Source organism: Cynoglossus semilaevis, chromosome 14 (assembly GCF_000523025.1).
Source record: "Cynoglossus semilaevis isolate Cse_v1.0 chromosome 14, Cse_v1.0, whole genome shotgun sequence".
Classification (NCBI taxonomy): domain Eukaryota; kingdom Metazoa; phylum Chordata; class Actinopteri; order Pleuronectiformes; family Cynoglossidae; genus Cynoglossus; species Cynoglossus semilaevis.
The window spans coordinates 6,664,214-6,690,733 of NC_024320.1; the positions used below are offsets into that span (position 1 = coordinate 6,664,214).

Genomic DNA, 26,520 nt, shown 5'->3' on the forward strand with positions numbered 1-26,520 from the left:
ATCAATCACATATGAAGGATTTTAACAGGATTAAGAGGAATATTTGTTTTTGCTGGACGAGGTAAATAACCGCTAAACTTGAGCCACAGCTTGGACCGCGTATTACAGCTTAATGTATCTGGGTAATGGGACATGATATCATAGTACCAAATTCAACCAGTTTTGAAGCCAGACATGATCTCGGGTTTTTAACTCGAGATGATTATCTTGTCATTTTAGTTGCTTTTACTCTTTGGTCCTAATTGTATCTGTTTCTTCTCAAAGAAAAACCTCTTTTTGAAAACCATTAGTTGAGGGTTGAAATTCAACCTATAATCTTTGACTGCATTCCAATCATAAAGATCAACCTCCATAATGCTTCATAATTCCAGAACCACTGGGTCAGTGGATGGTGGACTGGCAGACCTACCGACTTGGACGACTCCATGGACCCCGAGGACAGCGTGTCTCTGCTGCTGCGGCTCTTGGAACTGAGGTGTGGGGAAGATGACGGCGAGTCGTCGATGAATGGCAGGATGTCATGGTGTCGACGCTGCTCCTCTGCGCGGTCTGCATCGTAGCCATAAGATGGAGGGTTAGTGGTATAATGACCATCTGTGAGGAAGGAAACAAAAATAGTAAAAATCAACTTTGGCTAGAACACTTTGAACACACTGCAGAAAACATTCCAGTCATAACTCCAGCTAATGTTGATGATGGGGGGTGGGCTGTAACAGGTACTAACAGTAGGAGATGTTTGTAGACTGTTGTAATTGGGGGTAGGGGGGGTGGTTACATTCTGTCATATCATCATCATCCGCTGTGATGCTGCCCGTGGGTCGTGACCACAAACCTACATCACTGGGCAGATGACGATGTATCAGGGAACCTTACAGGACACTGTCACTCTTTAGCTGAATTTGATTATTGTAGCTTTTCTAAGTTAACTTTTAGTTATTTGTTTTTGCTTGTGGCAAATATACTGAATAGAATATAATATAACTTTTAGCTTTTCTGATTTTAACTTGAATTTTGTCCAGCCCAGTGTTACCTAACTTGTAACTATTGGTTAAATTATACATTTGACCAACCGCAAGTCATTCCTAGCGCAGGCTAACTTATGGCTAGCTTGTGTTTTTTAAGCTCTTTAAAGCAAACTTTCAGCTATCTGGAGAACAGGCTTTCATTCTTTTACACAAACTCAACTGGTGCAGGTGTCTGGAACAACCTGGTACTAAGATAACTGCACGAACTTCCAGGAAGAAGCTGTAGCTAATGAGCTAATGCTGCAGCGAAAATGAAGAAATTAGGAACAAGATAAAACCTAAATAGGATAAATGAGATTTAATACAACAGAAAACCCACTTGAATAACAGAACAACAAACACACCAAAGGTAAAAATCATTGTTTTCTTCGTACTTGTAGATGTTTGTTATGCAGAGCAGAATTTATTTTCAGCCCTAATTAATGTAGTTTAGATTCAGATTAAAAAAAAATCTTTATTTACCCCCACGGGGCAACTGGAAATTAGGACACATAAAATTAGTTCTCTCCTGTTTTTCTGTTCAAACATTCATTCAAAAAATACCCACAATGCTCCGAGAGACGACACAGAAAAAAAAAAAAAATCAAACTACAATCTGGGTCGAGGTTCGAATAATTTGAAAGAGCTCTGGGGAAATTTTCAACATCCACCCTCTGACCTGCTTCTGCGATGGCTATTATCACCCCGTAGGAAAACCTAAGCTTCAGAGTCACAGGGCAGATTAGATGACAATTACTGGGCCTGTGCTTTCTTGTGGCTCCCACTGTTTATGTGCCTGGCTGATCTGGATTGTTCACGTACCAGAAACGACCAGTACACTCAGTGGTTTGGGGAACGGAGTGTGTAAGAGCTGAGGGGAAGACATCAAACATGTTTGGATGACACAAAAGAACCTTTCGCTCATCTCCTCCTCCCACACCGACATTCTACAGAGCTGAGCTCCTCTGTGAACTGGCTGCTCCTCCTCTGTGCTGACTCAGACTAATAACACGCCAGAGTCAAATCCAAACACAAACACACACTGTCCACAGTGTCATCCAGTTCATACACACTATCACATTTCTACAGCTTTGAAATACCTCCAACGTCACTACTTGTAATTCTCCACGTGTGTACCTCGTCATTGGAATTGTTCAAAAGAAATCTTTTAGACATACACAGATGTATGCTCCTAATATCAGGGGGCAGTAAAGGTAAAAAAAAAAACCACAGACAGAACAATGGCAGTGTGTCCGGGGCACGTCTGACCTTCAGCACACCCACCGTTTGCTCCATGTACTCTCTGCTGCTGCGGCTGTTGTTGCTTGTGGGTGTTTGCTGCCCATTTTGCCCGTTTGGCATTGTTCCTGGTATAGATCAACATGGGCTCTACAGTGTGTGTGTGTGTGTGTGTGTGTGTAAACGTCTTCCCTCTAAACTGGAGCTTTGAGCGAACTAAACTAAGCAGCAGAAAAGACAATCTTTTCCTATTTCTACTCTTCTGTGGCCGTTGTTGCCCAAAGATGTTTGACTGTAATCTCTTAGATATCGACTCATCTTCATTAGCTTTTCTAAATCCATTACTAGCTGGTGTGCTCATACTTTTTACTGTACTGTGACATTTGTCAAGGGAAACCACCAAATCCACATCTGGCAGTACATCTACAAAGCTTTCGTTGAATATTACCAAGGCAGACACAAATCTGTTTGAGAAGGACTTCACTATGGAGAACTCAGTGGAGGAGCCTACTCTTCTTACATTAGAAACAATAGAAACAAGGACACAACAACAGAATGGTGAGAATGATGGAGAAGGTAGATTTAGGGTCAATGAATAAAACAACATAACTCCACTTCACTTTACTATCATTTACTTAATAACAATGACTTTAAATAGCACTACCTTCTGTGCCAGCAGAAAAGCGGGAACTTCACTGTAGGTCTATGTTAACCTCACCCACTAAAAAAGGCGCACAATAATTGCCAGAGACCACATGACACATCATCAGTGCAGAACATTTTTTTCAAGTTTGGTAACACTGAAATAGTGGGTTGGCGGGAATACTACTAATTTTACTAGGTTAACTTCTACCTCAAAACCAAGAATAGTGCAATACAAAGTGGAGCAATGACTAATAGCCCAATTAGTAGCCAAGACAAAACTGAAAGATGACAAGACAAAATCACAAATTTGCTAAATTATAGTAAAAATCAATTGCTGATACCACTTTAAAGATTACATATATAAATATGTAGACATACCGTATGTATATATATAAGAGAGAGAGAGAGCGAGAGAGAGAGAGAGAGGCCAGAGTCGACCAATATACAATTAGCAAATAAGCCAGAAGCTAACATAAAGTTAGGTCAAAAACAGCTAAAGGAAGCTGAAACAGTTTGCCACATGATGACAAAAGTCTAACGGTTAGTCAAACAGCACAGTTTGGGCACAGTTTCAGACCTAAAACCACAGAGTCAATATTAATAATGCAAAACTGTGGATTAGCTGAGGTTTTGTGAAATGATGAATGAATCACCACAGCTGCAAGTCTGAGTAAACAGGGTTTCTACTGAGAAACAGGTCCCCAGTTGGTAGAAAACCATTAACAAAATGATAAAGTCCATGTTGTTTTTTTTTACTCACCACAATATGGTATGAAAATAAAATTTTATAACCTCAGTAAAAATCATCATTTCTAACATTTCTTACACGAGGGAGCTGGCAACATGGAGGCCTAACAGTATTCATGGAGCCTGAGGTTTAAGCCTATATAAAGCATGGGTGTGTGCATGAGCAGCACTTTCCAATGGGGGAGGGACTGGACTTTACAGGTTGGGTTAATGGATCACCATAGCCTGTGGTTGTCAAACACCAGGCTTCAGTCTGACCATGTCTGACCTCATCTCAGGCCAGACACTGCCTTCAACCTCGCCTCTCTCTCTCCCTCTCACTTTAACATACCCACATTATGACTCTCTACACCACTGCTAGCTTCTGTTTCAGCCTACACTGCCCGTGCTAATGCTGCTCAAAGATTAGCTTCTTCCCTTTTTTGGCTAATAATACACATGTTTTTCTGGGGTTTTAAAGCCCCAGAAAATACCCTGTGTGTGTGTGTTGGCAGCAGCAGAGGTGAACACACACACACACACACACGCAGGCACTAGAGTAAAATGTTTACATGGAAACAGTGTTGAGGAGGGGCACTGGTCTGTTTCCTGCAGCAGGTGTAAAACTCCCATCAGACTGGAAAGAAAGCTTTCCAAAACAATATCAGAGGGAGGTCATGTGACACCAACGGTGCAACTGTAGGTTATCAAGTTCTGAACTTGGAACGGTCTTTACGTGTTTAAGAAGCCAAAGTCATTACACTGTTTAAGGATGGAGGATGACGCTCCATTAAAACCTGCTGTCAAGCTTAAATAACTTTTAAAAAAGTTTTAATTTAAATGGCCGGATCAAATAAAACATAACAAAGCTTGACACAAAATTATAAAGATTAAACCAGTCAGATCCTAAGGACACTGAGAGATGCATCTTAACAGGATTTAGTCAATAAAAGAGGACACTTCAGAAATGATGACATCTGTTCTACAGTGCTGCTCGCCATCAAGTGATCCCTCTGTGGCTGCACATTTCCCTCCATTTACTCCAGCTCACTATGTTAGCAGATATACACTGTATACACAGTGTCAGTTTTGTTTTGCTGTTAGCAAGCAAGACAAAATTCTTGCTGGGTAAAATAACAACAAAGCAGTAAAAGTGGTAAATTTAGATTTTTAGAATGATTAAGAACCTGATCTTTGTTTTTTTTTCATCATAGTGTTTGCATGTTAAGGCCTCTGTGGCTGCACACAGCTCTTTTAATAATTAGATTTAATTGTTGGAAGAGCTCCGATTATGTGTGCTGTCTTTTGGGTGAAACTAAACACCATATATTGAATTTTTACTTTATATACTTTAACTCCACTAAAAACGACTGTTCTACATAATTTTAAGATTAGTATTTATAAGCAATAGTATATATGAAAAATATATAATATTGCCAACAGTCAGGATTTTATTTTGGGGTATTTATTTGAGAAAAATAAAGACATGCTGAAGAAACAAGTTTATTTTCGTGCTCATACTCCTGCCATACAATACGTTTTTTTTTTTGTTTTGTTTTTAGCGGCACTGTAATTAGTGACTTGTCTTGTCAAGTAATTATGCTAAGCACTGTGGACAAGAGACAAAGGAAACCATTGTTTCCCGGGGCCGTGTAAAGCTTCATGTGGGTTTGACCTAAAGGAGCTGCGAAACAAACAAGATATAAAACACTGCCGAGCCCCAAACAATTACAATAAGAAAATAATAAATAACAAGGGAGCGAGGAGACGCCGGAGACACTGCGACGGAGTGAGAGCCATGAAATTAGACGAAGAATGGTGGGGAGTGACTCTCAGAGGAGGTGTAAGATATCCTCAATGGTAGGAGCTGCCTCTCCATCCCCCCATCATGCTTTCCATACAGCACGTCCGTCATAAATCTGCCCGAGCCGCTGACGCCTTTATTGGACTCTGAACGGAGGCCTGTCATCCTGACAGTGCCAATATAACCACAACTATGGCTTTCTCTCTCTCTCTCTCACACACACACACACACACACTCTAACCTTACAGCCTCGCCAAGCTTCGTAGATTCCTAATGTTACGCTACAACAGAGCGCTCTTTCTTAATCCGGGTATTTGTCGAGAGAATAAAAGAGTTACAGAGAACCTAATAATGAGGGTTAATGGCTTTAGAGCTCATTCACATACAGTCTGCCAGTTGGACAAGGAGGATGTGAGGCAGCTAATTGTAACTCAGGAGGCCACATTGGAATAAAGGTGATAAAGTAGGGGCACCTTTTTTATTGTCTTTTACTGTAAATATGAAGGACGAGGAACTAGGGTGAAAGTGGGGATGAGACCCTGCCTCCTGAGTCTCTCATGGCCTAAAAAGATCCAATTTAAAGAGAATTTATCAGGAGAGACAGGTGGGGCTGGGGGGGGAGTGGAAATTAAAGTGAATCCTCGGCAGCAGCTTTGTTTGGGGGTTGGGAGGAGGGTGGACGGAGAAGCCATCAAATGAACTTGAACACGGGCTCTTCTTCGTCTCCTGTATCCTCCTCAGCGACTGCACAGCCACTTGACAGCAGTTAATTTGATAAATGCCACTAACTTGTCATTAGTGGGGCAGACGTGGTGGCAGATAGTGCACGTGGGTGTTTCTATTCTTATTCTCAAAAAAACCACATCCGCAATTTCATATCTAGAGGGAGATGGGGGGGGTCGGCGGGGGGGGCTTCTGTCACCTCCTCTGAAGACAGCTCGGAGACAAAACGCTTCACTTTTACTTAAGCGTCACGCGGGCCATTTTGCATCCTTCTCAGAGGCTGTTCAGTGACGCTTGATGGGATCCACAAATGACTCTCAGAGGATGGATATGGATCCTGTAGGTGTTCTTCACAGAACTGCTTCAAATCGTACATCTGCCTCGGATTTCAATCGTCAAAGTGTGTGATTATCGACGCAATTCCCCATCGGCAGAGAAAGCAGATCCCTGGTAGATGCTTTGATTTGGCGAACATATTCTTTATATTTGAACAGCGTGTTGGAGAGAACCGAGATGACTGCACATTAACATGCATGAAAGCTTTAACCTCCATCCTCTCCCCCTCCTCAAATCTACTCCATTTATCACAATTATGGTTTCCCTGATCGGGCCAACATCACTGACGTCCAGCTGCCTGTAAATTCCTCCTTTTCTCAACTCCTTGGCTTTATTAACATACTGGAGCTGAGAAATCATAATAAACCAATTTGTTTCCTGGAGGTAATCGCTTTTGCGTCAGCATTGATATCTCTGTGGAATCATCCCAGCAGCAGCAGCAGCAGCAGCAGCAACAGACTGTTTTCAGTAATAAAGCTGGGATGCTCGCCAAATCAGAAAAAAATATGCTGCTTTAAAAACAAACAGCGCCCCCTCCGGTAAAGTAATCTCTTTGTTTGAGGAAGGATGAAGTGATGCAGGAAGGAAGAAGCAAAGCCTGATATCACATCGTCAACTGAAGAGAGGGGGAAAAAATGGTGCCTCTGTATCCACGGTACTGTTATCATTAGTGTGGTTCTGCTGTCAGTTTTGATACAAGCGTTTCCTTTGTGCTCACATGCACACATGACACGTGTGTTTACTTAAGCTCTCTGAGGAATGATGCAAACACTCTGTCCGTGTTTCTCCGCGTGTTTCTGTGATGAAAAAACAAACAAAACTATTTTTTTTTTGTGAAACTCAGAGCCACAGCATTTACCCTGACTTCACGGTTTACACTACTGTGAATGTACAGTGTTTCAGGGCTGTCAAATTGTTACAGTTTTGAACATGACGAATCAGTGTGATGAATCACGACTAATTGTGATTAATCATGATTACTCAAGAAAAACGAACACCAGGTAGATGTATGTGTCTCACACCAGTTTCAGTTTGGTTCAGTTTAATGCTTTAGAATGATCTAAACAGAATCTATTCTTAAAGTTAATTAAATCCTTTTTTTTTCTTGGTTTGATCACCAGCAAATTCCAAAATATCTCACTTTCCCAGTAACCCAGTACTCTGCCCACATTCTACAAACATTCCTGCAGTGACAGCTGTGGTTTTATTCACAGCATATTCTACCAGAGTCCAGAGGGACGAGCTGCGCCGTTTTCATTCAACTAAATAAACCACAACGCAAAACACAGTCTCGGTAATGATGTAACAAAGAGAAAAACAACAAACCCAAATATGGAGTAACAATCCCAAAACCTGGAAGTGGCTTCAACAACAATTGAATTCAGCAGCCGTTGTTCTTATGTCAACAAAAGTAATGATTTGTCAAATCATTGGGCTCATATACTGTGGAGTGCCAGAGGCCACACAGTGGAACAGTTGTCAATGCCCTTGCCTTACCGCAAGAAGGTCATTGATTCACTGGTTTGATACCCCGACTTTACGCATTCTGTACAATTTGTTATCAGGTAATCGTCTCTAAATTGAGCAGAGGTGTAATGAGCTAAAGTTGACCTAATGACCTTGAAAATGATTAAGCAGTAAATGTTGAAAAATACATTTTTGCCTTATGATGTGTATATTTGCATTCTCTGCAATCAGGTTTAAGGTTTAAATAAATATTGTAAATAGGAAGACAGGAAGACAAGAAAGTTGGGTTATCCAGAGTTTGAGTAAAAGTATGAGCACCAACAATGAACAGGATCAGAACAAATGGCTAAGGTTGAAGATAGCGCTAGAGAGTGAAGCTATGTATCTGCCAACGCTGTAGAAGAGGACGACCTCAACAAAGATTCAGTGACTTAACCAAGGCGGTGGCTTTAACAGTAGAGGGCGTAAGAGGGCATACACTGAGGCAGATTCACTGCGGAGGTCTGCTCCTGAAGGTAGATACCAACAGACAAAGAAGAAGAAGTGAAAACACACTCAGACACTGCTCCACATACAGACTGAACCTTTGATTCCCTAAGTGCCTGTTCGTTTCTTCACTGTCAACCGTCGAAGTCATTAAGGGGAAGACTCATTACCAAAGGCCCTGAAGCATTATGGGGGAAATAAGCGTTCAATTTGCAGCAGAATCACACAGAGACTCTGATTAATAATACAGCATGCTAAATTAGCAACTCTGCTCTGAAACGTGGATGACACTCATTAGACCAGCAGCTTCCACAGGCGTAGATGGTAATGAGTGATGAAAAATAGAAGATGCTGAGCTTTTAGGTCATAAAGAGTCAGCACATTGCAGGACTATGGGAATTTTAAAGTGGGGAAATGATGACAGAGTTTGCCATGCACTCTGTTTGTTCCTCATGAAAGCCCCAATGATTTGACTTTTATTATTTTGTAACATGAGCTGTATTATTTAATGATCCAATCTTTCCTCTGAATGATTTCTACTCTGTTGCCTTTTGGCAGGACCTCAGTTCAACACAGTAAATCCAGGAGCCAATTCAATGACTTTGACAAGCTCCTAATGCGTCGGCAGCGCTGCGAACAGTACGTCTTAACTCACCTGCCCCTGACAAGTTATGAGTGGCTTTTAAACCAAATGGTCTCCATATAAATAAAATGGCAGTAACACAAATGCAGTTTCTTCATCTCATTATCACCTGTAAAACTGAAGTATGAGACACAGCCCCTCGTGTAGAGCCACAGTAAATCATAATGAGAACATTCTTTTTTTCCCCCCAATCTTAGACGAACTTTTTTCATGACCTGGAATCTTTTTTGGGTCACTGTCTAACAAATGAAGTTGCAGGAAGACGGAGACAGACGTGATTATTAGGTGAATCGTATTCTCTGTCATGCTTTGCATTGAGTCTGCGACAACCTTCAAATCCCCCCACCACGAGGGATCAATGGAAATGTGATTCATTATCTCAGGTCATTTACACTGACTCTATAACTGTGAGCAAAGTAGATCAAATTGTGACGTGAATGGTTTGATCACGGCTGTGACAGTTGCTTTTTGTCGTCCTTTGCAAGCACCTCTCAGTTCATGTACATATACATACAAGTACATATACAGACATGTATAGACCAAAACCAAACCTGGTGATCAGTACCATCTCTATACCCAAAAGTAAAGAGAGTACACAAATGTTTGATGACAAGCAGTTTGGACAGATAACACATGTTCAAGTATTGTATCATCAGCGTAAAACGTCATATTTCTGAGAAATATGTTTCATAATTTTTTTATTAATGCTTAAATAACACACTGTGCATTGATTGGCTGAAAAAGTATGTGACACAACAAGTAAAAAGAACTCTATGCACAGAATCCGTATCCTTTTGTGTTAATGAATTACCTTAAACACCTAATTAGTGTAGTGTTAATTAAACTAAACCAAGACAAAGTGTTGGACACGATGTTTTTCTGGACATTTTCTGTTCTGAGCTCAGTGGTATTTTATTAACTGAGACGCTACAATTAACAGCCTGATTGGTAGTTGTGTTTGTGAGTGTGCCCCGATTTTGTGTCTCATTTGGGATTGGTCCAGACCCCCTCATGACCCCTTAGCAGAATAATCTGAAGAAGACGGAGCTTCTGTAGCTCAGAGTCCAGCATGAACAGGCAACAGTCCAACAACTGCCCCCCCCCCACCCCACCCAGAGGGGTCATGACAAGGGAATAAATCACAACGATAAAGTGCACATTGTACAGCAAAATACGATCACATGATCACAGGCCGTAACTGTTGTGATAGACAGTCGCTGGAGGCTGCACACAGTTTCAGACTGTGGGCAGAGCAAAGGTCACAGGTTAGAGGTTAATGTATTGGCAGAGCAGAGGACAAAGGTCAAAGGGTATTGTGTTACTGTTGTGTCTTTGTGTATGCAGAGAAGCTGAAATCCAATTACCAAACTCTTCCAATCAATAGATGCTGCTACAACAACCCTCACACACAGGCTCTTGACAGAAATGGGCAGAACACTGTGCACCCTAGCTTCAGCGTGCCCACGGAACCAAAGAATCTTGAAACCGCCCCATTAGTCAAGTGACACGAGTCATCAGTAACAAAATATAAAAACACAACCTAATAGTTTTAAAAGTCAGGGACTCGTCATACCAGGGTGTGATTCGGTGTCAGATGATGTTGTTGAGGCTGTGCCTTTGGGCCGGGCATCATTTTATACTTGACTAGTGCCACCAGACTGCCAAACTAAATGTTAACCTCTGCTCACAAAGAGCCTCTCACCTCAAACACACACTACTTTCTTTATGTCCTCATCCACTCCTTCTTTAACCCTCACTTCAAGTACAATATTTCCTCTGGCTTTGTTTCCTGCCAGCGCAGGCAGAAATGACAGCAGTGGACCCGACTTAATAAACACTCATTTCCCGTATCTTCCCGAAGCTGACTGCTCTTTTCATTAGGGACGTGAAGTGCAGTAATAATCTGCGCGGTCACAAACACAGACATGATGGACAGGCAGATGGTCAGCAGGGCTCTAATTACCACGGAGTATTTACAGTCGCACTGTATTGTTGTTGGTGCTGTTAGCTGTACAACATCACCACATCATTAGTGCACATTTGTAATAATGATGGGCGAGACCACATTTATGATTTCATACAATACTGATTAGGGTTTTTTGGCAATTATTAGCTTTGTTTAGCTAAAATAGCTTTTAGTTACACACATTACATTACATACATAAGTAACTAGCCTGATGAAGGCTCTAAATATTTGCTTTGAACAATTTTTATATTCGGTCAAAAAATATCTAAAGGTAGCCAAAATAGCTAAGGAAGCTAAATGGTGAAAATGAAGACTGAAGGTAACTTAAATATGGCTAAAGGGTGAAATGTGTGTCAAAATTTTAAAGTTCAAAAAGGACTTTAAAATTAAACTACAAAAAAGGCCTAGAAATACCTGTGTGTGTATATGTGTGTGTAATATATAGCCCCAAATAAGAATAAAAGTTGCCAAAATAGAGCAGCAGCAAGGTGGAGAAAACATAGAAGCTCAAATTGTTATTAGCAATAATGCAGCATTAGCCCCAAAACAGGAAAAGTTAGGCAGAAGAAAGTAAAAAAAAAAAAAAAATTAATGAAACTGCAACACATTTTCGTAGTCCCCTGTAACATTTTATTTTCTAACCTGTGTTTTGGGGTTTGTCTTTCTTTCTTTGTTCAGCCACTGCTTCCTCTCTTGGTGATAGACTGAGAGTAGAAACTGTAGAAATGACGCACATGTTCTCTGAACATTCATACAGAGGACAGACTTTGAATGAACGTGTGTTCAGAGCATTCTTTATCTCAAAGGCACATTACATCACTCCCATTCGATCTCCAGGGCACAGTAACACAGGTAATGTTGCTCTCCTCCTCCTCCTCCCCCTCTTCCCCCTCCTTGTCCTCCACCTCCGGCTGCTGCTGTTGAGCTCATTGCAAAGAAGCCACAATTTATGCAGGGCTGTTTCCACAGAACTGTACTTCAGCGTCCAAATGAACACGCGGTTACCTTCGTGCTTCCAAAACACGTTCAAAATTTCCATATTTAAATATAGAATGTAGAAAAAAACAAGTGCCTGTAAATGCAGGTTGACTGTAAAAGTACAGTATGTGCAGTACATTAAGTGTTCGACCAATTAATTTACAGTCAGCGACTACGTCCTTGAAGCTGCTCCTGGCAGCACGACTAGAACAAATAGGTGACGGATGAACAGTCATCGTCAAACTATGCGATTGTCTTTTTATTTAGGTAAATGTTTGTAATAATCCATTCGTGTTTTCCTGTGTCATGTGAAATATATATATATATATTTATATTTTTATAATAAAAAATAGTTAAAACATTGAGAAAAAAAGCAAAACGTATCTAACAAATAACCAAATTAATTGAGTTAACGCAAATATCATTAGCCAAAGGACAGAAGAGTAGAACAAAATGTTAAAATGTCCCCAATATAGGTAAAAGTATAACTAAATATAAATAAAAAAATAAATATAACCAAGTTTACATGCACTAAATAATTTAACAGTAATTGCCAAGCATAGCTAAAAGTTAGCAATACGATAACCTAATGATAGCTCAGTCCAAGCTAAAAGTCAAGAGAAAATATTAAATTAAAAAAAATTTAAAAAACAAATAAAATAAATAAAGATACCACACTGAGTTATGCTAGATTTGTTTTGCAAAACATACCCCAAAGTCAGTTTAAAAGTGTTATTTATTGTGCTCTGATTGATATAATCATGCAGAGTTATTGATGACTGATTGCTTTATGAAAGCATATGTGTGTGGCGTACCCCTGCTTTAATCACATGTTTTAAATATAATTTCAGGCCAAACATTGACCAGTATGTTGGATGTTAACCTACAGAATATCAAATGGAACGAAGTGCAACCTGAGTCCATGAGAGATTCAGTTTTATTGGCTGTATAACGTGAGGTCAGAGAGGTTCAGGTTTCTTTCCCTGTGCACATATCTAGAAGCAATGAAGCTAGTTTCAGTAATGGAGCACGGTAAAATTTTACGACATTAAAAGAAAATCATCAGAGTTGAACATATGTAGTAAAAAAAAGTGAACCACACTGTAAAAGGCTTCACTGTGTTCACTCTCCTCCAGCTCCTGTCTCACACATTATGGCCTGCAGCGGTGCTTATCATCTAAAAACAGCATAGAGAGCACAAAAGGCCAGAACCTGCCCTAATCTCTGGTCAAACACAAGCCGCAGCATCATCACTGCTCGGGGCAATAAACTGCTGCTTTATGCTGAGGCAGTTTACGAGGACAGTAGTTAGGATTCTGCTAAACGGGCCGCAGAGATTTGCCAAAGCCTGTCTCTGGGGGAACTGTTGTCTGGGTTACCACGGCCGACAGGAAAAGCATTTCTTTTCTGATTAGGTAACCTGTCAGGTTACAGGGGAGGCCGTTCGTCAAGCTATTTAAGAAATAATAGGATTGAGTGTTACACATTAAAAAATGTGGCCCACATTTTCCAGTTGTAGTCTACGTAGGACCACGTTTGGTCCACGTGGAGGTGATGGAAATGTGCTTTGTTTGTAAAGTAAACAACATGACAGAACATTTCACCAGAAAGTAAATATGTAATTTTTTTTTTTAATTGAATTTCCTCAAACACCATGGTTGCTCAGGAATTTCTCTGACCTATTTTTTTTTTCTTTCCCCCCCTCAACTCCCCCTTCCCCTCACCAACCCATTTCCCCTCCTTTCTCCCCTCTAGCCTCTTTACACTGGCACTGGTCCAGTCTGACTGTCTGCCAGTTTTCAGTGTCCCAGCATCAATTACCTGAACCTGGCACTCACATCTTCCCATAATGGGTCTAAAATGTGCTCTTCACACACAGACACACACGCGCACACACACACACTGACCCACACCTTAGATGTCTCACTCAAATTCACACTGTCTAATCAATGACCTGATCAAATGATGAGATGCAATGAAAGAGCTCAAAAATATAATATAATAACAGTCCTTCTAGCCTTTGAAAAACACAAATACCGTGCTAACATTTCTTTATTACCTGTCAGAGCCTGTGGGTGGATTTATGAATTGCATAATATAATATAATTATATAATTATAGTTATAATTTATAATTTTATAAGTTATAATTTTAGCATAACTTGTTGTAAGACACATAGGAAAATTCTTGTCTCCCAAAAGTAGGTAAATGTTTGCATTTACTAGAGTAAATAGCTTAAAAATGACAAAACGTTTTTATGCGCTAGCCATTTGCTAGCAAGTTCAGGAACATGATATAAAAATGAAACAGAAATATCCAATAACAATTTAAGAATTATAAAAATGTAAAAAAAAAACTAATTATGAAAACTGATATGATGAAGCTAAACGAGAATTAGACAAAATTAGTATAATGTAGCTAAGTTAATGTTAGCCCAGAAACATGCTAAATAGAGTTAGCCCAAACATAAATGGGTGTGTAAAAAAGCTACTTTATCCTAACGAGCTGTAGCCAAGTCTATGGCTAATATTTGTCCATATAATTAATTACTCCACAGCACTCACTGTGTTTTGTCTGAACTTCACGTAGACATTAGCATGTCTTAGCCCCTTAGCCTATCACCGTAACTATAACAAATATATGGCAAATATTACTCCTTACCCTACCTCCATACATTGTCCTTGTCCAGTGAACTGTGAGTATTTTTCCAAATCAATGTCCTCACAAGTATAGCTGGACCAAGATCAAAGATACTGTCTTATCAAATACACACTAATGAGATACTTCAACTTATACATGCTCTCACAGACCTTACGATGACTCTCAGCGCTCCTCCCTTCAAAAGAACAAATATCAAACGAGGACACTGAATAATCAGGACAATGACAAGAGAGAGAGAGAGAGAGAAAACCCTACACTGACAGTTGTTTCAATTATCTCCATTCCTTGGGCCGCCTGCCTCTTGAAGGTGATGGGTTCAATTCAACATAGTGTCCTCAGGGACATACTTTAGTCATGAGGAGCCAGATCATTATTTGATTCATCTATATGCAGGAGCCCTGCCTACACGTGTCTTCATGGACCACAATGTCTCGTCTCTACCAGAGGACGCTGAAATGAGACATGATCAACAGCTCACACTACAGACGCTTCCATGATGGTGTTAAAAACAGGTGTCTTTACAGCCATATTATGGGATGTTAGACAGGTACAGTATGTACGACAGGTAAAGGTGTCTGTTCTAGCTGCAGTTAGCACAGGCTTCGTGTTCTCGGCACATGTATGATTTTGTTTCCTTCATCAAGCAGGAGTTACAAACTCCCGGCCCGCGGGCCAATTAAAGCCCACAAACCCTCAACATCCAGTCCATAATTTATGTAAAATGAATAATGATGGAATTTTATTCCATTTTTATTTAATGCTTTTATTGTTCATTTAAGAATGAAAAACATATTTGTTTGCTTTTCGTCTCATACAGTATTTACATCAAACACAAAACCGCCACATCGTCAAAAGTGTCAAAAAAATCTCATTATTCCAGTTTTTACCTGGAATTACTAATGACATTCTATTGTTAACTATTGTGAGACGAATAAAAATCTTTTCTAGCCATATTCCAATGATGATTAGAGAATTAAAGACAGACCTACAGTCTACAACAGACTGACATCTATTTGTTTGGAAAAAAAAACCTTAAAATTTTCAGCCACAGATACAGAGGAAGTGATCATTTCCATCAGTTTGCACTGAACCATCAACTATCCACTCGCACCCATGTCATTTAATCAAGAGCTAAAATCAACGTGAATAAACAGGAGCATTAGTCTCAAATGCAGACAAATTGGTCGGTCAACATAAATGCTCTGGAACACATTTTCAGGATGGAGGAAAATCGGAGAGGAACTGAACCGAGGACCAGTGAGTCGCAGATAGTGATGATAAATCCAGTTTCTGTGCAACACCCAAACAAGCAACTGATTTCTTATCAAAATTCTCCTCAAAGTTTTTCCTCCGCACCCGTGGGTTGCGTCGTAATAAATGTTTATAGCCTTAATAAATACAGGCCTCATTTAGCTCGTCTCACACTAATAAGCTTAATGAGATGCAACCAGACCTTTGTGGACTTGGAGACCGGGGTTTCACCTCAGGCAACATATTGTCTCATTACTGGAGGTCAATGGGGGAGATAATTCAACAGTTTCCTTCTGCTTATTACCACTTTCTGCTACAAAGATGTAAGACATGATGGAGTTCAGTTGATACAGGACTGTTCATTTGTGACGGCTATCGTTATTTCCCCCGATCGAGCCGATCAGATACTCTGGGTATGGGTATCGGTCGGATATTGGTCAAAATGTCAGGATCAAACAAAAACAACTGTACCCCAACTGATCCGATTCCTGAGCCCAAATGCTCAACTTCACTTTGCGCTAGCCGTGAACAAGGACACTATCACATCAGCAATGGCAGCCAACTGATATCAGTATCTGCAGATTGTCCAAGTTGCAATATCGGTATCAATGTTAGACATTAAAAACATCGAGTCGTTCCTGATTATTACACCATCAAAGCAGAAACAGCAGAAAGAAACAAAGAAAGGCATCAGCTGAGACGTTTTACTGTCGGGGCTTCTCATCTGAACACGGCCTCAGACAACAGTGACAGAACACGATTTGACACAAAGTTAGTGGGAGAAATAACAGAGCCAGAAGAGATGAGACAAGATGGGGGAGAAAAAGGTTGGTGTGAATTAGTCTTTCTTCTCTGGTGCCTCCAGGGAGGGATGATACATTCAATTTGGGTTTGAAAGAATGTGTTTAGAAAGGAAACACTCGGAGGAGCCTGCTGTGCATGTAAGACACAGGAAGGAGGAACTGTTTAGTAAAGTACGGTTCTCTGCAGGATGAGTTCAAGGAACCGGCTTTTGTTGAGTTGAAAAAGATTTTTAAAAAACTACAAAATGGTCACAACGGCACCAAGAAGAGAAAAATCATCATCCTTCTAGATTCTACCCAGAATCCTCTCCCTTCTGACACCTCCGTCCGTCATCATTCTGCTAATCATTTGTTCGTTTCCTCTGCCCACACTCTCGTCTCATCTAACCTCTCTGGGGGTCAACGCTGATATCAAGGTGCCACTATCGGGTAACGTTAGCCCGCTTATGTAACCAAAGACGAGACATGGGGGGCAGAGCCGAGCTGCACATGCAGAGCCAACTGTACGCCCACAGATGTCCCCTTAACCATAATGCATTGTGATAGAGCGGTCGGGCGTATAAGTGCTTTTTAAAGCTTCTATTTCTACAGGCCATCGGAGAACTGTTATTGGTTTAGCTCCACTGTGTCGTACATTTCGACTCTAACATTACAAAAACAAAGCACTTATCTAATTGTGAGCTGCTAAATATACAACAGAGTAGGGCCATGTGGGGTTCAGTGTGCATCTGGTACGAGTTAGAGAACAGTATATCACACTTGTCTTGTAGCAGTACAGTATTAACTCCTGACATTAAAAGTAACATTATTTTAAATGACGTATTGAATTTGTCAGAGTTTGACATCACTGAGTTGTAGTATTAGAGATGTCATAGCATGTTTTAGTGTCCATCCATTCATCCATTTTCATCCGCTTATCGCGAGGGGCAGCAATCGTCACCCAAATCACATTTCACCGTACCAACCCCCCTAAACCTTCCTGTGGGTGGTGAGTCCACTGGAAGGTAATGTTTTAGTGTCGTAGTTCAAAGACTGAGCCCTTAGGAGTGACAAAAGGAACAGTTTCATGGCACTCATCACATTTATCTGTAACATCGGTTGTAAAATGTTTAACAAGAGTCAACCTTGCACTAACCCATCTGGGAACATGTCTGTATCAATAAATCGTACCTTCAATATATGCCATACGCGTGGCTACTGTATGTACTCACTAAAACTTCAGTAACTTGACTTCGACAGTGTCACACTTTACACAGATGATGGTATTATATTCTATCAAATGCAAAAATTCTTATTCTCTTTCTTGGTTTTATCCGCTTTTACTGTAACGTAACGTTTGTTATCAATGAGAAATAACCATGTTATTTCGGACATGTCAATTTTGAGCAGAAACGTAAGAGTGATCCCTGGACCTAAAGAGGTCAAATAAGGTACTTTTTAAGGTGATTTGTCAAGATTATTGGTGTGTATTGAATCTAGGTAATACTTCATCAGACTGGAAGCACTCAGAGAAATTCAACTTTGCATTCGATACAAATAACTTATTTAGTAAAAAGTATCTCCATTTCTACTTGGTGATGTTCTTTCAGTGAGTCATTCGTAAGTTTTCTATACAAGGCAGACTTACTTTTAGTTTTACTTTTAGTTTGGGGTAGATTGACCTGTTTTAGGGAGATAAACTACTTAGGCTACAGTAGGCTAATGAAAATGGTCCTGCTAAGATTTATTCAGAGACATGAGGAAATGTAAAGGACAGATTTTGTTGCACACATTTTTCGAGACAGAAGTACTGCTAAGTTAGCATATTAGCAATAAATGTTACCTTGAAAGAAAAACATTTAAAATATATTTGAATGGTAAGCTTAATAAATAACCAATAATTATACTATTAATATATATATTAATATTATATATTAATATTATATGTATGATTTCATATTTTTGTATACAATTGTATACAATTTAGGAACTATCCCTAATTGTAGAGGTACAGTAATTGGCTTTTCACACATTGGTTATATATATTTCAATGAATTGTGACTATAGATATTAAAATAAAATAATTTGAGGCAAGGAGGAAAAGACGGTCCACAAATGTCACTCCAGCTGTGACTGGAGGCTGCAGTCACTCATGTGGACAACGTCCTCAACCACTCGACTGTAAAGCTGCACTTACAGGAGTGGAGACATTTAAACATTAAAGTTGGAATTTCACAATTCCTAATGTTTTTGGCTGTTCTTTTCTTACAGAGCGGGGGTCGGCTCTTTTTTTTTTCCGCCAGATGAGCACACTCCATGGCACATATTCATGCATCTGGGGTTAGAAAATTCCGGTCTCTTCCATGCTATCTATATGGAAATGTTTAAAATTACAAAGCAGAACGACTCGGAACACCTGCAGTTCCAACCACTTCACAGTGTAACCGCACAAAGCTGTAGCAAAGAGAAGGGTTTGAATAGTGTCAAATATAGACAACAAAAGGAACGCTCTCAAGGAACACATTTGGTACGAAAGACATGAAATGAAGACCGAAAAGAAACGACCTGCAACCCACGACCAACTCTGATTATGACAAAGATGTTGGAAATATTTGCAGAAGATAAATGGCTTATCCAAATAGATGAGACTGATGTCTTTTTGTCATTCAATTCCACAGTATGTCCCTGATGATGTACGTAAAAAAATGTTTTTAAAATTCCGTTAATAGTGAGGACCAAAAAATATTGTCTCTCTGATCCTCACAATTTTGGAATCCAGTCATACGCCGGACTGGAGAGTCCAACGGGCTGGGTTTGGCCCGTGGGCCACCAGTTGATAATTACAGCTGTACAGAGGCATGGGTAAGAAGATAAGACAACAATGGCAAAATCCAAGTACTACACAAAGGGAAATATCCCATTCTATTTCCTACAACTCATCAAAACGCTGCATCCAACACGAGGAGTCACTGCATTTGTTATGAAATGCACTGCAGCACAGTTGCCTGTGTGTGTGTGATGCAGCGCAGAACAAACGCTGCGTCTGCTGTTTCTTTTTTCTTCTTTCTTCCCTCTGAGAAAAACCAACCTACTATTACACCTGACCACATCAGCAGACTTCAGAATCCTGCTCCATCTGTTCATACGACACACTCACAGCAGAGTGGGCACCAAAGTTTTACAACAGAAAGATAAAACTGCATTTTCTGAACTGGTGATTTTTATTATGCACTCATTCAGATTTTGCTCTTTTGATGAATGGTTTCCCTTTTGTTTCAGTGCTACATATTTTATTAATAATAATAATAATAAGAAGAAGCACTTCCTGTCTGGCCTGTCATCCAGGACCTCATGGCAATAATCTGCATATAATTTGAAACAACTTTCATTTGGAACAATCTCAACCTTACCTTACTAGGTTTGGGTTTGGGGGCTAGGCAGTGTTTTTCAACATGGGGGATGCAACACCATGTGGGGTCGCCTGGAATTCAAACTGGGTCATCTGAGATGTCTAGTAATTGTTAAACAAATAAAATTAATAAAAACACCACACACAATCCTAAACAATGATATTCTCTCACTTACATGAATATAAATTGAGGTCATATACAATGGAGTCAAAAAATGTTGGGAACCATTGGGCTAGGGAATCCAACCTGGGACCTTTTGGCTGCCAACAAAAATCCTACAACAGCAACACTGAAACCCAAACAAAAAGGAAGGGAATATATTTTTAAAACTAGGAGGGTGCTACAGCAAGGTGGTGACAGGAAGTGGCCTGCAGAACCTGAGGTTTAAAGAAAAAAATATATATACAGAATGTATTGTTATCCGCGAAATATGTGGAGACCTTCTTTGCTGCATGTGCAATAATGGTATGTGAGAACAGAGCAGGTGGGGGGGGGGTGTCGGGGAGCTGCCGGGGGAAATGGTGCACGGCACTGCTGCACGCTTTCTCACCCACCAGACAGATGTGCAGGAGAGAGCCGCAGTCCCACATGCTTATTACATACTGTACCAAGGACGAGGGAGGAGGAGGACATGTGCCGTCAGAGACTTCATACATGCCACAAGGACACATGGGCGCCATCTATCAAATCTTCGGCTTCGACTGTACCCCACACGGTCATATTTTCAGAGCCAGCTTCTAACGCCAACTTCCCCATCATCTCACAGAGACATTAAACTTCGCATGACCCATATAGGAAGGAATGAAGGCAGACAGACAGACAGACAGAGAGACAGACAGACGGATGGATGGATGGATGGATGGATGAATGGATGGATGGATGGATCTAGAACCCATCAATTCAGATTTTCAAGGTTGAAATTGTCCAACCTCAAAGGTTATTTGTATCCACTCAGTGTCATCCAAAGCATTTATATCATTGGTCGGCATGAGTGCTGCTTGTCTTTCAAATTATGCATTGACTTCTTCTGTAGTTTAGCTGCATGACAAATTTGTAAAATATAAGATTAAATCTGATTAAACATTTTTAACACAGTTTAAATCATGGACAGAATGATGCCCACTGATGAAACCCTAACATTTCCACCATCCATAAATTCAATCCATTTAATACACAGGCAATACACATGCTGTTATTTACACACAGTGGGGGGAGGGGGTTTCACTCAACGTTCAGCATGTGATTGTGGAGGCTTCAACTTCAGGTCAGACGTGTCAGACCAGCTCCAGTCTAGGACTGACAAGCTGACTGACACAGCTGTTGATTGTTCAGGACTGTAGACTGATTAATGTTGTTGAGGACTTCGACTTTGCTGAAGATCAAGATTTAAAACCAACTCTCGGCACCTTCTAGGAGCCGGGCTGAAGATGCACAGTAACGACTAAAATCCACCAAGTCTAGAAAGTTAAATTATTAAGGAAGAAAATGTGTCTTTTTCTAATGAATGCTGTGAAACTGGTCAAGAAACCAGTGTTTGAGCCACATATTTACAACCATGTAATGAATGAAAGACAATGTGGAAACAGTGGAGCAGAGTGTGAATAAATAAATGAGTGTGTGTGTGTGTGTGTGTGTGTGTGTGTGAATAAATCTCTAGTACTTTGAAATAGATCTGAGACCTCAAGTGTAAAATCCAAATTGAGGCTCCAGTCTCCCAACGGTCTTCAGCTCATCTCTGCAAAACCACAAATGCACTTTTCCCCCTGTGGGCGTCACTGATGCTCTCATCTGCCTGACAGAGTTTCTTACTGAGGAACAGGCTGGAAATGTTTGTGTGTGTGTATGTGTGTGTGTGTTTGTGTCAGTTTGAATCAAATTCAATCAGAATTCAGCCCCATGCCTTTTCTACTACTGGTATTTCCCAGTGTCTCTACAATACTCACATTGAAACTCAATAGGCGTCAACAAGCACTGACTGTTAGTGCTGGTGGAGGTTGTCAATGTTGGAGCTGTATGGGGCTGTACACCTCCAGGGCCAGTGCAAATATAAACACAATTTTCACACAAACGTAACACTTTCACAGTACATTGTGTCTCAATAACTCATTCTGTGTGACTTTCATCGTGAGCTGATCCCACCCCTCCCCCAACACTCACATCTTCTTTTTTGAGATTTTAAAACAGCTTTCAGCTGCATTACTGCCACCTGCTGGAGATATTTTCTAATGGCAAACACAAAAGTGTCTTTAAAAAGAAGGAAAAATGGAAAACACACGCAGACGGCAAAACCCCTGCATGTACACATAATACTGTATCACAGACCTGTGGTTCTACTGCAGCTCAGCATTTACTCACTTTATTTCTAACAGACAAACCCTGAAGCATGCAACTGAAGCTGAGATGTTTTTGAGCTAGATACTTTGAGATGAAGGTTAAAGAAAAAAGCCGATACATCGCCATCTACGGCCGGAGTCACACAGTTGTCACAACTGGATCTACACCAGACATTCACAATATAATGAGTCACATGAAAACATATTGTTTGAGTTTGTGTCGCTAACACTCACACACACTCACTCACACACAAACATCTGTCCACTTCCTGGGTGACCATATGTCATTTTTGATGACAGTTTTAGTTTCTGTCTTCAACTTTTGTCTCAGCTTTATTTTCTGGATATCTTTACATTTCACAGACATTCTGATTGAAATCACTTCACACCAGTGCCATGTGGACAAACCTGCGTTTGCCCCCACATTTGATCCTCCAGCGTACTCACTAACCAACGCTCAATCAAACTCCCCGTCTCCTCTCATCCGTTGTCCCGACTCTCAGGCAGAGACAAAAAGACAGACAGACTCCCTGTCTCTGCTCTCCATGAATATTTCATGACAGATGGACAAAAAACTGCAAGGTTTTCGAGGCAAATTTTTCAAGTGTGTGCAGAGGTCAGTGGTTGGTCTGTGAACCCTCAACCACAAACGCCCTTTCATTCGTCCTTTCTGTGGTAGAATCACAGGAGATCGGTGTTACTGACATGATAACACGCTGGTACTGTTGGAGTAGTACTGCTCCTAGAGCAACGTCACTACTCTGTCTCTGCTTTACTAAGGGTAGAGGAAGTGTGTGTGTGTGTGTGTGCGTCATTAGACTTGTCAGACAGACCGTGTGTAAGGACGCATGGAGGGAACAACCGTTGAGCCTCGTGCATGGAAACTGTTAACCTAAATTAGTGGCAGAAGTGTAAGGACACAGAATATTTATAGTATTTATACTTCTGTGGTTTTATGAGTAACACTTGTGTCTCAAAGCGAGGCCTGGAGCAGCGGAGCGGGCCGTTTCTACAGACCCAACACTCCAGAGTGGAAGGAAAAAACAGGATTAGAGTAAAACAAATCACCAGGAACCTGACAACTTCACGTCTCTACATCACCATCACTGGTGTCAATTCAATCCAGGCACCACTTTTACACAATTTATGTCCAAAAATGAACAAATCCTAAAAGGATTCGTTCGAGCATAATTAAGGTTCAAGTGGAATATTTAAAGAAAAAAACAAGGTTTTCTTTGAAATGGGAGTGAAATATATCAACATACCCAGCAATTAAAAAAAACATGTTCAAGGTACAGTGGAACCTCGGTTGTTGAACACTTCCCTTTTCAAACAATTCAGTTAACAAACAACATTTTGAACCAAAAATTGCCGCGGTTGTCGTAGCATGACTCGGTTGCCGAACAAGCCAACACTATCAGCAGCAAGCTGAACCAAAAATTGCCCCGGTTGTCGTAACATGACTCGGTTGCCGAACAAGCCAAACCCAATCAGGTGGGCAGCAAGTGACCACTGAGTGACTGAGTGTGTGGCGTCAGTCTTGTCTCAGCCCTCGCTCCTGATGTACACACTAAGAACTGTTGTCTGATTTTGATGGTATTTCTTTCTTTCTTTTTTTTATTTTTTATTCCATAAATCACAGTGGGAAAGGTGGAAATATGTAGTGAGAACAACAATAGAAGTGAAGAAAGACTATACTACAGCATGAGAATGGTTTGTGTTTCAGATCTGTCTTTACTGTATGGCTTAGCAAAGTCGTCGATTTGTACCATCATAAACAAGGACTCAATAACAGAAGCTAAGGTTGTCAAGGGAGTGACTGTGGTCACCAAGAAAGGATCTCAGACATTAGAAGAAGTTAAAAAGTTGATACTGATTTGGATCAATGAAAAGCAGTCGGCCACTGACAGTATTTCAGACAACAGTTAGTGAGAAAGCGAAGCAAACGTTGCTCAGTCAGGACTCCTCAGCTCCAGGAAGGATGAATGAAATTACCTTTCCTCTCTATAGCTTTATTCATTATCCAGTTGTGTTTATCTTTTTTTTTGTTAGCTCTAAAAAAAAAAAGAAGAAGAAAGTTGGACTAAGAAAAAGTTGGACTAAGCAATCACCCAGGGTCCAGGAATGGATGAATCCATTTTACATTGATTCCTATGGAGAAAATTAAAAGTTGGCTTCCTTAACCTTGACATTAGATCTGGTTTTTCCTACTGGATGCTCTTCCAAGAAAAACATGAAATGGCAATTATTTGATAATTATTTCGGTATTTTTAAAAAATCCCCCCAGACAAATACTTTGATGTGATTATACTTCAATGGATGAAAAACAGGGACAAAGTAAGTTAACAGGCTCATGGTAAAACCATTACCTCTTGAGCCAAAGTAAGTAACATATTAGCATGGAGCTGTTAGCCCTTGGCAAAGGGCTGGAGGCAATATTGACTCAACCAGTGGTCAAGGGCAGACACCGAGGTGGGGGGAGCGCTTAGAGACAGAGAGGGAGAGAGGGAAGATGAGAGGAATGTTGGGGGAGCCACCGTGACTATTATTTTTTTCAGATCAGGGACAAAGGACCTTGGGGCCCCACCACACTCCAGTGACAACACATAATAGCTCCCGCCCAAGAAAATGGGACGAGACCCTCGTGTGACCCACTTTTCACCATGAGTGGACTGAAACAAGTTACCCATGACTGTGTGGGCTTGTAGGTGTGTGAGAGAGACAGGAAGAAAAATGTGTTTTTTTCTGGTATGCCTTTACTTGTGAGGACACAAAGACTGGAATTGTGAGAAAGCTGGTCCGTACTGCGCGAAAGGGTATTTTCAGGTTCAAAATATACTTTGGAGTTGAGATAAGAATTAGTGTCAAATTAGAGGCATACAGGAAATGGACTAGGTCTATGTGAAGGGTTAACAACACATGAAAACCAGTTGGAGTGTGTTAGCAGAGACAGGGAGGGGGCGTGGGAACGTTCGTGAATGTGAAGTTCACCCTCGCCTCTCGCTCTATCTGTGGATCCCTGTTAGCGGTGCATCCACCTTTTCTTGCCCTTGAACGTCTTGCTGCCTCAGCCTGTGTAAGTGATCTGCAGCTGCAGTCGGAGATCAATGTCATCACAGGCCGATACCACGTTATTAGCCCTGTTCGTACGGGCACAAGGAATTGGTATTGAATTTGAGCTAAAATGAATTTGCTTCATGTAAACATTCTTATCTGCCAGATTTTATCAGTATGTGGGGTTGGAGTTTAAGCTAACAGTTGTCCTTTTATGACAGTGGGTTTGATGTCTCAGGGGTTCGATGTCTCAGGGGTTCGGCAGAGGACAAGACACACACCCGACTCATATGATTAGTGATGTCACGCTCCTCGCTTGGCCATCACTGAAGGGTTCGGTGAATACGCATATGAAACTGGTGGGGTTCAGAACCTCAAACCAGGTTAAGAACCGCTGCTTTACGACCTTTTGGATTCTATGTACACTTGACAAACTCACTCAAGTTTTTTCGAGGGATGGCTAAATGCAACTTTTTGTTGTCCGACACCGGTATGAATCCGCTAACTTATTTTCTCCTCTCCAGCATGCCACAGGCTGCTGAGATGTTAGCATCCCTGTTTACGACATTTACAAGTTAAGTTGAGCGTTGGGGCTAAGGTATCGCATCTGCAATAGGTATTTTTTTCAATGTTTGATCCTAAAATTTTGACCAATATCGGACCAATACAGAGTATGAGATCAGGCCATCCCTAGTATTTTCCATCCACAAGACAATGTAGAGAACTTGTTCATGTATATAAATATTTAATTTAATACTGAAGTGCACTGACAATGGCACTGAGTTGTAACTTACATTTCAATTTGCAAACATACTTGACCTACTGTACACTACCAATAGTTAGAATATGCAGAATATGTTTCATCTAAATATTGGTGATTTAAATGTTCTACCATAAAATTAGCATTTCATTACTACTACCACTACGTCTTACTTTACTTTTTACTTCTGCAATAAAAATCCTTGAAAATCCTTATGTTTATCGTACCTATTCATAAATAAATCACTACGCAT

At 40.6% G+C, this 26,520-nt stretch overlaps 1 protein-coding gene across 1 annotated transcript in view; it reads right to left on the minus strand.

Annotated features, from left to right (window-relative positions):
- The window catches only part of LOC103389399 (breakpoint cluster region protein-like), an 87,007-nt gene that overhangs the window by 34,641 nt on the left and 25,846 nt on the right, over nucleotides 1-26,520 (minus strand). Inside the window, exon 2 of the mRNA XM_017038820.2 lies at nucleotides 410-594. Coding sequence (XP_016894309.1) covers nucleotides 410-594 — 185 coding nt within the window. The remainder of the gene's footprint in view (nucleotides 1-409; nucleotides 595-26,520) is intronic.